Source organism: Buteo buteo, chromosome 21 (assembly GCF_964188355.1).
Source record: "Buteo buteo chromosome 21, bButBut1.hap1.1, whole genome shotgun sequence".
Taxonomy (NCBI): Eukaryota; Metazoa; Chordata; class Aves; order Accipitriformes; family Accipitridae; genus Buteo; species Buteo buteo.
This window is the reverse complement of record NC_134191.1, coordinates 16,108,278-16,125,173: the sequence shown is the minus strand read 5'-3', so window position 1 is coordinate 16,125,173 and position 16,896 is coordinate 16,108,278. Positions and strand designations below refer to the sequence as shown.

Genomic DNA, 16,896 nt, shown 5'->3' with positions numbered 1-16,896 from the left:
AAATAAGCTGTACTTTGTACTCTTAAATGTCACAACCAAATCACTGCATGGATGTTAGTCCATCAGATTATTTCAGGAAAAAAGCATGTATTGCATAGACAGATTATACTTCCCTTATTAAGCATCTGCTACTTATTTTACAATTTCACTAAAACGTTTTAGCTTAATAGGTAGTCTCATTTTTTCCATGCATATTATAAATGCTATTCCAGTAAAATTGTATGCTTATCTGTAGCAAACTTTGTTAAATATCAAACTTTCATACTCATTCTGCAGAGATACTACAGTTTTCTTACAGGGATTTTCATGGTGATATAGCAGATTAATAGTAGTTGAAAGAAATTCTTATCTACTGAAAAAAGGAAATTGTTTAGAGAGATGCAAACAGATAGAAACACACTCCTTTCAAATTTTTGTACCTACCGACACCTTTAGCCATAATAGGCTATAAAATAAATTAAACCATTAGACCATTAAACCATTAGACATAGTTTCTCATTGTTCATTACACATGTAAAAACATTTTTTACAGAGTTCACAAACACACTTGTCAAGAAACACACAGCTCCATGCAGTTTAAAATAAAACAATAAAAATTAGACTGCAACTTGAGAGAGATAGAAAAGAGAGTTTCTCACCCCTCAAAACAAAACTGGAACTTTGGTTTATAGGAACGGCTACGCCCATATACCCTCCTCGTCATCCTGTGTGCCAGACATTAGGAGATGCACAGAGAAGATGTTAGCATTGGAATGAAAGAAGAAAAGGTTAGTTACTTTGGTGCATATAAAATACAATTTTCTTGGCTGTTAAAAACATGATTTTTTTTTTTTAAAATGTAAGCCAGCGAAGACAACTGAACAAGTTTGTCTTACATATACAAGAATCTGCATCTATAGCAACAAAAAAACCCAACAACAGTGACATAAACATTTTTCCCACCCAGTTAAAACAGTGTGTAGGAAGTAGATTATAAGATTAAATATTAAAAGATTATCTATTTTTTAATTGCACACAATTCAAACCAACATTGACAGCAGAAAGAGATGAAACCTTAAAAGTAAGCAAAGTAATTACTGTAATCAAATTGTCTTACATTCTGTCAGGTTAAAAGATAAAAACTGCTGAAGAATCAAAAAAATCTATCATTAGTGAAGTACATTTTTCTAACATGCTATCAATTAAATCTATCTTTTAAGAAATCCTTAAACCCTGCAAATTGTTGAATACTGTTAGACAGTTTCTATCTTTTTTTCCATTTTTGAACCATTAGTATTACTCATTTATTTAGAGTTTTAATGATAGATAACATTAATGGTAAATATAAAAAATCATAACAATTTCATGAATTTGTTTTTAAAAGGGATTCTTTTACTGTAGATATGCTGAAAGCAGAAGGTCTTTCTTTACATTTTTTATAAACTTGAAGTTAAAAAGAACAAAATAAAAAACATGAACTAAACCAGCAAAGTGAAATGTTCTTCCCTGGATACATTTACTGAAGATAACATTTTTTTATAATGATTCTTCATCTATGCACACACGGTGTGTATGCACATATGTATATATAGTTCTACTGTGCCAAATTCTGGTGCAATACTCTGCTTCTAGAACTTAGAGGTGTGCAACAAAATGCTTTTCATTTAACTGAGCATTTCAAAATCAAATAAAATATCATTTCAGATATCCTTAAAATTCACCCATTAATATTTTAGAAACATAAAAAAATTACTTTCTATAGTTTCAAAACTTTGCAAGTTAGCTGGTGTAACATATTGCTGGCACTTAATTAAATCTAAAACCTAAATAAAATGAATGGTAATTAATTATGATTGAAATGGACAGGAATTTTAGCCTGAAAATATACACTGCCAGTATCACTACTGTTCCTAGTCCATTCTTGGAATAAAAAAGAGCTCCCAGATGTCAACTGTTATTAAAAACCAGATGTTAAGATAGATGTCTTGCATGTTGCTGAATTAAGTAAAGAAATCTGACAGTCCACTATAAACTTAGCTATCATTTAACACAGAAGAAATGTGGGTAAATTTTTTACAGTTAACTTGGAACACGTCTTAGTTATAAGGTCTGCACAACTACACCACAAAGCAAAGACACAGTAAGGGCTGAATATTCTTATTTATTTTTGAAACAAAGGGATAGATTCTGTAAAACTTCCAATGAGCTGCATTCACCTCACTGAAAATACAAGTCCTTCCCTCTGAATTCTACAGGAGCTACTGTTACTCAGGCCTACTAACGCTAATTGAACTGACTTTGAAGCTGACAAGAGTTTTGCCAGAGTAAAAGTTGAAGAAAGACTGAAGGATTTCTTTTCCACTGGGTAGTTTGATCCTATTTCAGTAACAGAATGCATTAGGTTAATCTTTGGTGATATCTTTAAAAACAGCAAAAATCAACAACATGGGCAACTTAGTACATTTCCAAGTGACTCCTCCTAACTACATACAGCTGTTTTGCTGTTTAGTGTATTGTAATTCTTCAAACAGGCAGACGTTCATTTTTACTTCGAATATTTGCATGATGTCTTTTTGGTGGAATTCTAGAAGAGTTGAAAAATCAAATATTGTCAAATATTTTTAAAGAGTATTATGTGAAATTACATGCTATATAGTTTGACACTGATCCTGATATACAATAAGCAATAAATTAAAAGCTGGAGCTCAGTTAATGTCAATCAACATCGCTTTATTGAGTACTAGTCCTGTTGAAATAACTTTCTATCTTTTTCAATTACACAGAGACTCTTTTTGATAAGGTAAGTGTTTTGAAATAATATGCTGAGATTTCTGTAAGGCATTTGATGATGTGCCACAAGACACAGTGTCAGCAAAATTAGCTCTATATACAATGAAAGTTGCTGGAGAAGGAAGAGGACCTGCAGATACTTCTCATCCCAAATTTGTTCTGTATTCCCATGATCTGAACAAAAAGTCTAACAAAGACTGCTTGGAAAAGTGAACATATTTGGGATTAACTAATAAATGTTATCAGCTCCATACACGTATGACTGAAATCATGTATACACTGTCATCATTTGAAAATGTACGGGGTGAACATAGAGGACAGGGGACTGCATCTGAAATCGATGATATCAAAAAAGGATTTACAGATCATGGTGGAAGTGAACATGCAATACAATGTTGAATTTACAAGGACAAATACAGGCAGAGAAATAAAAATCAAAAAGTTTGCTGTATCTCAATGCAGTAGCATAAGACCAATAATAGAATTACACATCTGGTGCTCATGTCATACTCTTGTGAATATTTGAAAGACTGTAACCAGATCAGGAAACAGCTACAAAATTATTGAAAAATAAACTTGGCAGTGAGAAACAAAAGACACTCAACCTGGCCACTCAGGAAATATTAAAAGATTGTTTGATCACTATTAACTAACACTTACAGAAAAGGAGACAGCTTTAGCAGGAAAAAGCTAGATAGAGATTATAGGATGTAATTGTACTGCAAATATGGTACATATTTTTCAATAGCACATCAGTTCTGGATGACTTGAAGATTTTTATATCAAGACTTAGACACTTTCTAAAAGATATGGCTAACTGTATTCAAAATAATTCAGAAAATTTACAGATTTAATGAAGAAATTATTGAGTGGTCAAGTCCAGATTATGACCATGGTCCACTTCTCCTTCAACATCTACAATTAATAAAAATCCTCTTTCATCTTTTTTCCTCACATCTGTTTTAGTGAGAATGTCTGTGCCATGATCTTATTCTGTACACAGCTTATTACATATTTTCCAATTTTAGTGCTTAACAAGTTCATAAAAATTAACTAATGCAGTGATCTGTTTTTACAGACAACTGAATTAAAAAACAAACCCTCACTGGATTTGAAATTTTTAATAGTAAGAGCAACCTCAAAACCAGTCTCAACATAGTGTCTTGTTTTAAAAACCTGTATCTATACAGTATTGTGACTTGATATATACCTAACCTAGAAAATCTGTTCGTATCTCATTTTCAATTCCACACACTAATTATTTATAGAAGATAAGTGGACTTGCACTAACCTAAGCAGAGCTTGCTCAGTTAGCATCCCTATCAAAAAAGCCCAATATTTCATAACTGTGTGCTTTATTACTGAATATGTTTCTGGTTAGTTAATTATGTCATATATTGACGCTAGGTAACACACTGACCTAAAAATACTTGGTGCTTGATGACAGTTGAGGAGAAAAGTAAAATTCCTACAGATATCAGAGAATGCCGACCCTCTTTTTCATTAAAAAAATAGGATTAAACCAAAGAACCATAACATCATGATATGTGCTCTCACTTTTTAATTTAACAGAAGCCATAACGTACAGATGCAAGATCTTAAAGGAATATTAAAAGAACTCATCGATCGCTTACTATTCCCATTAAGCAGACAGGTTGTTTTCAAGCCTGCACTACCTCCTTCCAGTGCATTCAATCAAAGTTATGAAATAAGACTCAACTATCCTTGTCATTCTGCTGCTTGTTACATTTTGAGGAGTGGATACTTAATGGTGTAAATCCTAACTTAGTGTTATAGGTTTTACAGATCTTTTCTGTATGGATAGAAAAAACTACCCAAAAGCACTGGATAAAAAGCACGTTAAGAGTCAGGATTGTAGTTTTCATTGTTTTTATGAATAAACTATTCTATCAAGAAGCTAAGGTTTGGTACCTCAATGCAAACAAATAATGTAAGAGAATACAGAATTCTTCACTGATGTTCTGAGACAAATGACGTTCATTACCTATTTTTGCATTCTTGAGACACTGTGAAGCAAAATAAAAGCTGCAGTTATGGCTTATCATCTATTAATATTGGATCAGAGGCTTCCAGAAGTATGCTTAGTCTTTCATATCAGTGTGTATCCTACAGAATCATTAATCTATAGCTCTTTCAAACAATAAACTATAATCAAGTAATTTTTGATTAATGTTTGTGTACATTAACTGCTTTTTAAACTTGGATCTTTCATTGGTTTATAGGGCCAAGAATAACAATTCAATGACAAAAACTGCAAAGCAAAATCTCAATTACAGACCAGCAAAAAGGGAAAAAAAACCCCAAAATTCAAGAAATATCATTTGAATTGATAAATTAGTATACATGCTTAATTACTATAAACTTCTTATAAATTCAAAATATTTAAGATATTGAATGCGTTGTATTTTTAGGACTGACATCCAAGTCTCTAATTTGGACATATAATTAGGTACAGTACAGTGGCATAATCTCAAATACTATGAAAGCCTTTGTACATGGGCTGTTTATAGATTATTAATTCACTGATTTTATCTCATCCTTTTGCTAGTCCTTCCTTTTTTCTGTGCTGCTACTAACCATATTTGCTTAACATCTTAAAAAAAAAATCTGGTGTTACTAAATATGATTTACTGTTCTGATCTAATTGCCACAAAACCTAACGTCAAAACCTCAAAACCAGCTTCAAAGTAGCAGGATGAGGAACTTAAAGAATAGCGCTTGGAAAACGCTACATACAGATGTAGAAAGTTTGTATAAAGATGCCTCTTTTATTATTGAAGTGTATCTCAATACAAGATTTACAGGCATATTTCTCAGCCATCGATTCTTTAAGGTTCATCAGTTTCAGTAGTAAATTGAGACAGTGGCCTTCAGATAAAAGGGGTTACATTACACAGCAGGTTAGAAACAAAGGATAACTTTGATCATGGTCTACATGATTAAGTGTATCTAAAAAATTTTAATAATCAGATGCCAGAAATTATAAGCCTATTCATAACCATTCTGCATATAGCATACTCTTGATTACTGGTGATCATGAAATAGTTGCAAGAGGTTATATTTAGCAGTGTGGTGCAGCAGCAACAGATCTATAACCAATACAACTGGTACTGAGAAACAGCATCTGTACAATACACCTGTCTTGGGGGAGGTATTCTGGATTAATTTTGCTCTGTTTCCAAGACTGAATTCCCTTTAGCAATTTCATTTTGTTGCGGGACTTCCTGGAATGCATCTTTCAGTTAAATTTAATCAAAAAGGAATTCAGTGTGCCCACTCCAACACTGCTTCTGAATATGAACCATAGTGCAGTAAGTAGGAATGATCAGGAGATTTGATTCACATCTGCACTTTTGATCAGAACTAAAACCCCAATGTAGATGCAGTCAAAGACTGCAAAATTCTGCATTACTATGAGGCCCACTGGTGTATAAAATTTGGTTACATGAAGAATATAGTGAAACTGACTCAAAAAACAGACAGCAAATATTTCCACAAAGTTGAAGTACAGCACACATCCCCTCACTTTTGTGGCATGCAAGTATCTTTATAAAATACATTCTTTAAATAAAATTAAAAAAAAAAAAAGAAAAAAAAGTCCTAATCTCCTTTTAGACAAAAGCTTTCGCAACACAGGCAACATTAAAAACTTGATGAGTTAAGCTTTTCTGGCTCTCTTCCCACAATAGAAGACCCTTCCTGACAAGGCTCATCACATTTCCCTTTCATGTGCTGGCATGCTAAGAATTAATGTCTTAACTTGGGTTAAATAAATCTAGTGATAACCTGCTCATCTCTTGAACTAACTTTCTGATGACTGATTTACGCTACTCTCCTTATTATCTGTGGCTACTAATGGGTCATTAAACATGTAACTACTGGCTCTGGACTGTGAAACTGTCCTACTTACAGCAAACAATTACATTTACAAATATTAATTTCCCCTTGTGACACAGAAATCTACCTGCTAAGCAATGACGTGTCTTTCAAATCAAGAACTTAATCTAAAATCAGAATCTTTCAGAGCCAAGAGAGTCTTTTATCTGCTACTCAATTTCTAGGAGCAAACATAGCTGAGGACAAATCCCACGAACTCTCCACACACAGAACAATTGACTACAGAAGAGTTTTGTGCATGAATGATTTGAAGAACTGAGCCTGTAACTGGAAAGGGGAAAGAGTAACAGTGGATTCATTTAAGGCTTTGGTGCGTAGAGTTTTAGAAGGTCTTTATTGTATGTTTCATTTGTATATTCAAAAAGTTGAATAAATCTTAAAAATTGCTTCAGCAATATGGATTTATGCCACAGGTCTATTTTCAAACCTATCCATAACAGAAGGGGTCATAAGTAACCATGCATCACTCAGTTATGAAAATGACTACAAAATCCATCTCACCATTTGTTCTATTTGTATATAGTTAGGTTAAAATCAAACATAAATACTGGCAATGGGGGTAAGCTAAAGGTTGTTTCTGACCACTTACTTTACAACACCCAGACTAGCATTAACATGAATAAGATGTTTCACCAGATACTCATGCATTCTAAAGCTTTATCACTAGATGAAGCGGAAACTCAATGCTTCTTACAAGAAGTGGTCCGTGAAATCAGATTTGCAATGCAAAAATTTATGGTCCCCTTTGTAGTGAAAGCCTGTGACATGTTATCTCACTTAAGTAACCAGCGCCAGATATGCAACTTTTGTTATCAAGTTACTGTCTCCCAGAAATGCATTTTTGGCTCTTTCAGCTGGTCTAAAGACCTATTTTAGACTATGATGGTGGCAGCTAATTTTTCTAGTAAGAAATATAAGATAAATGTAAACCTCTATATAAGTGTTGTATATTCTAACACACACATTCAGGGGAAGTGAGGGGGAGAGGTTTCTATAGCTAAACATGATCTCAAAAAATTCTTCCATATGTGGAAAAGACTGCAAAGCTAACATATAAATACAGATATATATAAATATACACACTGAGCAGTATGTATACATTTATATCACATTCATTAAACCTCAAAACATAAAATAAATTCATTTCTGTAAGCAAAGAAGAGGTATAACTTTTCAATATACAAAATCCGTCTCCTGGAGGTATCATAGACAGCAAAACCTACTTTCTACTTCTTACTTTTAATACAGCTCCAGTTTAGCTGGTCTCTTAGTCAAATTACAAATTTAATATAACTAAAAGGTATATGAAAAATCATCTGGTTATGATATAATTACAATTAAGAGGTAGGAATAACAAAAGCATTAACAAATATTACAAACAATATCACAAGTACAGTGTAATCTACAACAAAATTTAGGTTTGAAACCAATCATATTATCCTCAAAATCTGGGCAAGCCTCTGTGGAAGACTATTTCAGTTTTCTTTTTAGGGTAATGTATACAGAAATACCTAGATAGATGTCAGAGGCAGGAAAAATTCTGTATCCACTGAAATAAGCATATGATAACATTTGCTGACTTTTGGGAAATGCTTAGAAATTACATCCTCATTAGAAGAGAATTATTTGCCATTTGGTAGCGTGTTTATAATAAACAATATAGCTATGATAATGGCATACAATTTAATCAGAAAATTGACTTTTTAATGGTGACCATGATTCAAATAAGATTTTATTGCATTCAGTTCAACAAGTCTGAACAATGTGTGATATGAATCACAAGATCGTTCTTCTGGAGGGAGAATATGTGTAGCAAAGATGAAAAATTAGAGGAAATACTTAAAAATGTGAAAGCATTTATATGACTAATTTGCACTGCACTCCTGAGATCTCAAAACACTAATTAATTCAGCACAATACTAGTTATTTACAGTGGATGTGCCTGGGATTGTTTATACTGAATGTACCGACAAGCAAACCTTGCCCTGCCCAAATTCCTAAATTAAATAAATCCATGTGACTCCAATGAGCTTAGTGCAGGCTCAGCACTGTGCTAATGCAATTGCGTGCTTCCTTGCAGCTTGAGGCACCAGCAGAACAAGTTCACATACATTTAGTGAACAGACAAGAGCAAGCTCACACCTGCCCAAATACAACGTGTAAACATACAGGATAAAGAAACACACAGAATATTAAACAAATCTGGGTCAGGGAGGGAGCTGGTAACTCCAACTTACTGCATTAAACAGCTATATCATATCACTCCTTTTATATACTAAAATATCACTGGTGCTTTGGGTATTCCCATGATTTTTGTTTCTTCTTTCCTGAACAACTAAAAGACAAAGCTTTAACGTTGCAGAAAACTCCTAAATATGATATTTCAGTTTTCCAGATACTAAACTTCTGCTCAGATTGAACTTTCTACTCACAGCCTAAAGAAATTCGAAGAATTTTACGCTTTTCAAATAACCATGGTTATTTCAATAAGCTAAAATAATCTGTTTTGTTTTATGTTTGTCCTCCTTTTAAGTTGTGTTGTTTGGTTTTGTGGGTTTTTTAAAGGCAAATCCCAGTTTCAATATTCCTGAGGCCTATGCAGGAGTTTGACGTTGGCAATTTTCCAGTATGGCCACAGAATATATGGCATTGTGCTAACAACCAGAGCTGCCAAAATACACAGAGTAGCATGCACTCCTCTCCCCTAAAATTACATATGGATCAATACAGTGATTTGCAGATCAGGATCCAGACACTAAAATAATAATCGTTGTTTGACTGTCTTGTGGCTCTGATTTCAAAGTCATCCACCTCAAACAAAATCCCATCTGACCTGTTCAGATTTTTTCACATATCATCTTTCAGCAACTCCAAGGATATTTAGCAGTTCCAGCTGATGAACAAAGACCTGTTGCCAAGACCAGTCACCACTTTACAAATCAATAAACACTTTTTTTGAGAGCACATGGTCTCCTTCAAAAAGTTCGTTTTTAGTGACATACTCCTACTTCACAACAGATTGTTGTCAAGTTTGGTGCATCATTGCATGTGATTTCTTTTCTCAAATGAATGAGTTTACGAGCATACTTTCAGAAGTCTTTTTAAAATGACACATATTTAATACTAAGACAGCTATCAGTTCTTTAAAAGTTGGCTTTCTGACTGGAGAGTGGCAGTAAGGGAAGCTTCATAGATACACACTGCTCCATTACTGGCCTAATGAGGAGTACTCTTCCTTAAGAGGATAATTCAGAAACCTCGAACTACCTTTTAGGCCTCTGTGCTAAGATTTCAGAGTAATGGAAAACTTGATGGTGAGTTTGTGACACATTACTTCTAAACACCACCACCTTGTAGAAGGGCCATCAAAAATGTTTTAAATAGGAACAAAATCTCAACATAGCCAGACTGGATTAAAAGATGTAAAAGGACATGCTACATGCTTACAACACCATGTGACATTCCATCCTCAATTACAGCTTCTAAGAATAGGGCCAACTTTTTGGAAAGCAGCCAGTTCCTACAGCCTTATGGCACGCCCTATGATATTCATATTTTTCTAAAAATCAGATTCTTTTTTATGAGAATATCATCTCTCATCATAAAACAAAATTAAAATATATTTGTAATCTTGGTGACCATGGAGAAAAGCATTCACCTTTGACTCAGCTATAGCTTGGGAATTCAGGAAACTCATATGAGATGAGAAACACCTCACGTTTTATGTCTTTAAAAATCTCCAGTACTATGGGAAGTAAGAAGACTTGATAGTTCTTATAATCATCAGGACTGGCAATAAAGTCCTAAAGTATGAAAATTCTTTGGATGTTATACCTTCAGCCTTCCACTGCATGGATGCAGAATCAAGTTCTTCCATATGCCCTCTCAACTAGCATAACTTCCTATTAAGAATGTCATCAAACTAACTTAAGTATATCCTAGACACATACATGTCATAGATTACCTACACAACTTCTTTTAAGTCCCTTTTTTATGTAGAGATGCTGCTTTTAATTTAAATAATCAAGTACAGTTTTTTACTATGTAGTCCATAAGTAGTAGCTTGAACTTAGGACCTTTCAACCACACAGCAAATATCTCATGAACTTGAACAAGAAAGTCCTGGGCGATAGCAAAAGAATGCTATTTGTTACGTGGAGACCATCCTAGAGTTAGGGATGTCATATGTGCCAATAAGTTAAGGACTGTTTCAGAGACAGCAAGGAATGTAAAGTGCCCATGGAAATTAATAGTAAGTGAATATGGATGACTAGAGCCTGAAATTCAGAACAGGTTACAAATATAGAGGGGCAGAAAGCCTTCTGAGATTAGAAAACCAAAGGGAATGAGATGTCTCAATTTGACCAGACTTTTGGTTAGTGAGACAGAATTCCCTGTTGGTTAGTAACTTACAGGTCTGTCATGATACTAAAAGTGCAAGAAAAAAAATGACAAAAGGACTGCAGTACAGTAAGGCAGCAGTGGCAGGGAATACAAATGTGCTGATTTCTATCAACTTTCAACAGTAACAGCAATTTTCTTCAAGAGCACACAGTCACTTGTGTGACACAAACAGGCACTTCCTTCAAAACATTTTCAATACAAGGAAGAAAGCTGAAAGATGATGTGGGCAGCTGAGGCCAAGAGAAAAAGCTTTTAAGGAAAAACAGTAAGTATGTAGAGGTGAGAAATAAGAGAGGCAGGGAGTTGGACAGTAGGCTTTGTGATGAAGTCTATGCTATGGGGCAGGACAACTTCTAAATCTGGAAGTTCAAATTTATTTAGCCATGGGTGGGTTTTTTTTTTTTGTTCCAGATAGATTTTGGATGCAACGATCCAGATTAGATTACTGTAATGCACTCTACAAGGGACTACATATTACAACTCCTTGGAAACTGAAACTAGTACAGAATGCTTATTAAGCTCATTTTCATGCTAGGAGTATTACACCCGCACTCCAGGATACACACTGACTGCCAAAATGTTTCCAGGTGGAATTTAAGAAAGATTGCCAACTCTCAAGCCAAAACTGAAGAGAATAAATTTAAGTTTTTAGTGCAAAGCTGCAAAATTATCATTTTTTCCAAGTTCTTTAAAGACTAGTAAAAATGGTTAAAATTGCAATGTTATTGACGTGGCAGCACTCAATCCCCAGAAATTTATTTATATCAAATAAAAATCAGATGCACCAACATAACTAGAGAACACATCATGACTCACTGTAACATGACCATGTGTATGGGCAGAGGAGACCCAGAGTTTTCCTACTGCTCGTGAAGTTTTCTTACATCTTACCCAGAGCTTAGGTCCAGACATACAAGGGCAAAATGGTTGCCAACCTATACCTCTCCCTAAACAGAAGAGCAAAAAAAGAGGGAATAAAGGCAAGAAGTGGCTGGAAACTTGGCTTTGCTCTCTAGCAGCAGCCAGAAGACCTAAACACATCCATTACATCTGAAAAAAGTGCCCAACTAGTTCCTTCAAGAGAAGTCAGAGATCCTATCCTTTACTACATCTAGAACCATGCTGCCACATGCTGCCCATAGCAGGATATGATATTGAGTAACAGTTAAAACAAAAACATGATCATTAAAACAAAACATCAATACCGGAACTGAACAGCACCGTGTAAAAAGTATGCATTATTTCAAGCAGGCTGTGTGTGCATTTTCCTTCCAAGAGACTGGTGGTAGACCATTCTTTTTAAAGGGTGTATAGACTCACAGTAGCATATATACAGTGTTTTACATCTGTAAGTGGGAAATGTCTTACTCTTTGTTATAAACATGTACTCAAATGGACATGTACATACTTTCACAGTTATATATGTAACATACATGTATTTCTCTATATAAATGTAGCATATAAATTAGAAAATCCAGTATTACCCATAGAAATGAGAAATATTTCAAGATTAACACTGTATGTTCAACTATCTCTTTCTATTCAGAATTTGTGAGAAGACTTTCAAAAACCCTCCCTAGTATTCACTAAATTAGATGGCATTTATGTTACAATATGCACCACTTTCTTGTCTCCTTAAAAAATTAAAAATGCCCTCTGATGATTTGCAAGTTTATTATTTTCTCAGTTTATTCTGTGGTTTCAAACCACTAGCAGTATGTTGGATTATTGTCATCAAAACCCACATATCTAGAATTTATGTGTAATACACTATTGAATGGGAAATAGAAGTTGTAGGGCACATGGCAATCATATTGCTGTACAAAAGAATGCTGTATGGAAAGGTAACTAACACAACACAGAAAGTAAAAAAAAAAAAAAACAACCGTAATTGAGAAATGTAAGCTAAAGCAATGACTAGAGTTCACTCATGATTATCATTGACTGTGCTGTTCTCAAAGACTATTTCAGCAAGGATTTTGCTATGGCTCTCCTATTTTCTTGCTTTGCAAGTAAGTATTTGGCGGGGTAATCCATTGTTCATGGAGCCTGTAGAAATTTAGGGATGGCAGTATTTCAGAACACCTACTCCAAGCCCAATGCACCAACACAAGATGAAATGAAGCTACTATCATGTGCCACAGATATTCATCTAACCTGTTCTTAAAAATCTCCAAGAAAGGATCTTCCATTACATGTATATGCAAGAATGTCCGCGCTTTTTTTCCACTTACAGATTCATTAGTCTCATAGTAAAAAGTTTCCTTTTTTTAATAACTAACCCAGTTATTCTTGGTAAAATTAAATTTACCACTGCTACTCTTTCTCCACTGGGCACTGGAATACCATTGATCATCGTCTTCTTTGTAACAACATTTTATGTATGAGAAGACTTATGTCTCCCCTTTAGTACTTTCTAGACTAAACAAACGCAGTTCTTTAAGCCTTCCTCATAGGTCAGGTTCTCTAAAACTCCTATCATTCTTGTTGCTCTCCTTTTGTCCCTTTCTAACGTGTCTATCTTTCTTAAAGCATGGTGATCCAATCTGTATACAGCTTTTCAGATTAGGTCTCACCAGTGCTCGAAAGAACAGAAGAATTGCTTCCTGCTTCTTTTCCAGTATTACATCCATCCCAGAATTAGATGCAACTTCATTGCAATGGTATTCCATTGTGCAATCCAGATTCCTTTTTCCATGCTATTGCCATATCAGTACCTGCAACTTCTCCCTTGTAAATGTACTTGTCTTTACTGAATTTCAGATTACTTAGTCCAGACTTTCTCTCCAGTTTACTGAGACTGGAGCAGTATATTGAGCAGTTTAACTGCTCCTACTATGCCTGCAGCTTCTTGCAGCTTGGTTCATTATCAACAATATTCATGTTTTTTTCTATTTCATCACTGAAATAATTTCTAAACAAATACTCCACTGAAGCAGATAAAGGACCCTGCCATAACTGTCCCTCCAGTCTGACAATGAGTAAGAGAAAATTTGTCTGTAGCATGTTATTTGTATCAGTTGTACACCAATCTCATGGTGATTTCATAATTAATTAAAATAGTGTTATTTATAGTTACAGCTTTTATTATTGCAATGCATTTTACATTACATGTTAATTACATTACAAATTCATGTATTTATTTGTATATTACAAATATATGGTGGGACAGCATTAAAGGCCTTACAAATTCAAAGTATGTCACAGCTACACTTTCTTCTTTAGCCACAATGCCAGTTACCCTATCAAAGGAAATTAGATTTGCTTGACATAATTTGTCCTTGACAAATACAGGCAGACTAAATATAGGATAGGTATGCCATGTAACAGCCATCTAGACCTGCATTCTGTTTTAGAAAGTGGCCCAAAACTGTCATCTAGGAAAGATTGCAAGAATAAAGTGAGTACATATTGATAAACAATCTCGTATCTTCAAGAATGTAACGTAAATATAGTTTATCTGGTCTAGGATAGGAACCACCAGTTGATGATTAGGAAAACAGGTTAAGGGCAAAGCAAGTATGAAGTGATCTCTGATATACACTGAGATGGCTAAATAGATAGATAACGTCATGCAGCCTGATACAGATATCAAGGTACTGAAAATGAACAGTAAAAAGTCTACAGGCTTTTTATTGATTCACTGGTTAATAATCTATTCCACAATTTCCAGGGTCTAAAATAATTATTCATAAATCCCCATACATTTTATTTGTAAAGATGAGAACAGAGTTTGCCTTCCTCAAGACTCTAAGGATCTCCTATATCCTACATGAGAGCTGTCAAATATAAATAGTTCAGAGTAAAACTGAGAATATTAGTACTAGTAAATACTAGTAAAATAGCTAGTATTTTGTGTGCTCTATCTTTAATCTTTAATACTGACTTCCATCATTCATATAATTTCTTAAGTTTTATAAGTTCTTGAATATGTCTTGACACAGACCTTCATTTTGCTTCCTAACCATTCTTTTCCCTGAATAACCTGTTACTGTGCATTGAAAAGCACCTTCTTCACTAAATGTTAGCTCTGTTACATTGTCTTGTCCCTCAAATTTTCTTTACAAGTTTGGGTTTCTTGAATTAGTTGAAACTAGTGTCTGGGTTTCAGTAACACAGAGGTTGTTCTTACCTGTTTTTTCACATCTCTTGCCTTCATTCTGTTTTTCTCATTCTATTCCTTGCACAAAGCCAAACCCTTTTTTTTTTATTTCGTGGTTGTTTTCAGACAATTTTGCCTTCTTTTGTAAACTCAGCCAACTTATCTCTGTTAATCAGAAACAGAACTAAAACCAAGACAACAAGTCTTTAATACCCTTCTCCACTTTCTGAAAGAAAAAGTTGTTCTTAACAAATTCCAGGCACTTGAAGGATTCTGAGTTCTGTTGTTCAGGTTTTGGGGTTTTGTGGGGGTTTTTTTCATTTTAGCTGGTATCCAAGAAATTGAGTTTTCTCATACTTACCAGTTCCTGTCTTTAGTACAACTCTATTGGTCATTCTAAAAAAAGCATCATTTGCCTCTTTGTCTCCCACTCCCGATTAAGTAGTCTATCATACATCCCCGTTGTAACTTTCACCAATGTTTTTCCCTTTTATTTCTACCCAGACATTATGAACTTATAAACTAATTTAGTATCAAAGAGTGATTCTTTGTATAAAAGCAATGTTTTATTTTTCCCCAGGGTTCTCTACCTGAAAAAGAGTTACGTGGACTGTTTTTCCTACTCCAGACAAATACATATATGGATAACTTTCCTCCTTTTCCTACCATGACTGAGTTCCTCCTAAAACCCCTACAGTTTTCAGCTCTCACTCATTGTAGTAGGCTAGAGAGCCATATAGTGAAAAAAAGTCTACCTTTAAAATTTTAAAGTCATGTTCAGGCCAGACTCCATCCATAGCTGACAAGCTCTCCACTTACTAAGCACATTCTTTCAAAGTGGAATAGTGGCACCCAGTATCAGCTGGAAACAATGGCATGCTGGCAGCATGGCTTACATATATGTTTTAATTTCAAAATATAAGTTTGTTTCTTGAAATTCCATCTACTGTGGCTCAGCTTCTTTCATTTGCATTTCTTGTGGTTTAGCATTTCATACACACATACACATACATGTATGCATGTACACACGCACGTGCTATTTTTTACCGTAACAAATTTTTAGCAGTATCAGACACCTCAGAAAACAATTACGAAAACATGTTCACTGGCAGAAGGGTATTTTAAGGATGAGATAAAGTTGTCATTAGAATTTGAAATACTATTTTGGTGTGTATATATAAAATTATAATATGTATTTTATATAATTACATTATTAATTAAAGAATTTATTATTTCCAATACTATAACTTTATAATGATAACTAGCTATAACTATAACATTAGTACTTATAGCTATAGCAATACTATAGCATTATTTTCAGTATGACAACCATAAAATTAAAGCAGATACTTTATTTTTGGTGGATCTGGTCTTTAAGTTTTCCAGAAATAAAAGGCGCAGTATTTTCTGTTTGTAAACATCTGTTTCAAGCACATCAAAACAATAAACTTTTCGGTCAAGATGTCTGCTTCACCCAATTATCTAGGAACCAGAAGTACTGAGCATGCATGTTGGACACTTAGCAAATTTCTGCCTATTGACAGCAACATTATCTGAAAAACCACATTAAAGTATTCCAAAAGACAAAGTGTTGGAATGATAATAAACCACAGAACATCACAACCTCCTCATTCCAAACGTATATACAGTGTAAATATGAATTTAAAACTATGTGACAGCAAACTTGTATTTTAATTTTCACT

At 34.2% G+C, this 16,896-nt stretch overlaps 1 protein-coding gene across 1 annotated transcript in view; it reads right to left on the bottom strand.

The window, feature by feature from the left end:
* Window positions 1–16,896, bottom strand: part of ERC2 (ELKS/RAB6-interacting/CAST family member 2) — a 469,458-nt gene that overhangs the window by 57,056 nt on the left and 395,506 nt on the right. Inside the window, exon 17 of the mRNA XM_075052729.1 lies at window positions 639–704. Within this exon, the coding sequence (XP_074908830.1) occupies window positions 678–704 (27 nt within the window). The 3' untranslated portion in view covers window positions 639–677. The remainder of the gene's footprint in view (window positions 1–638; window positions 705–16,896) is intronic.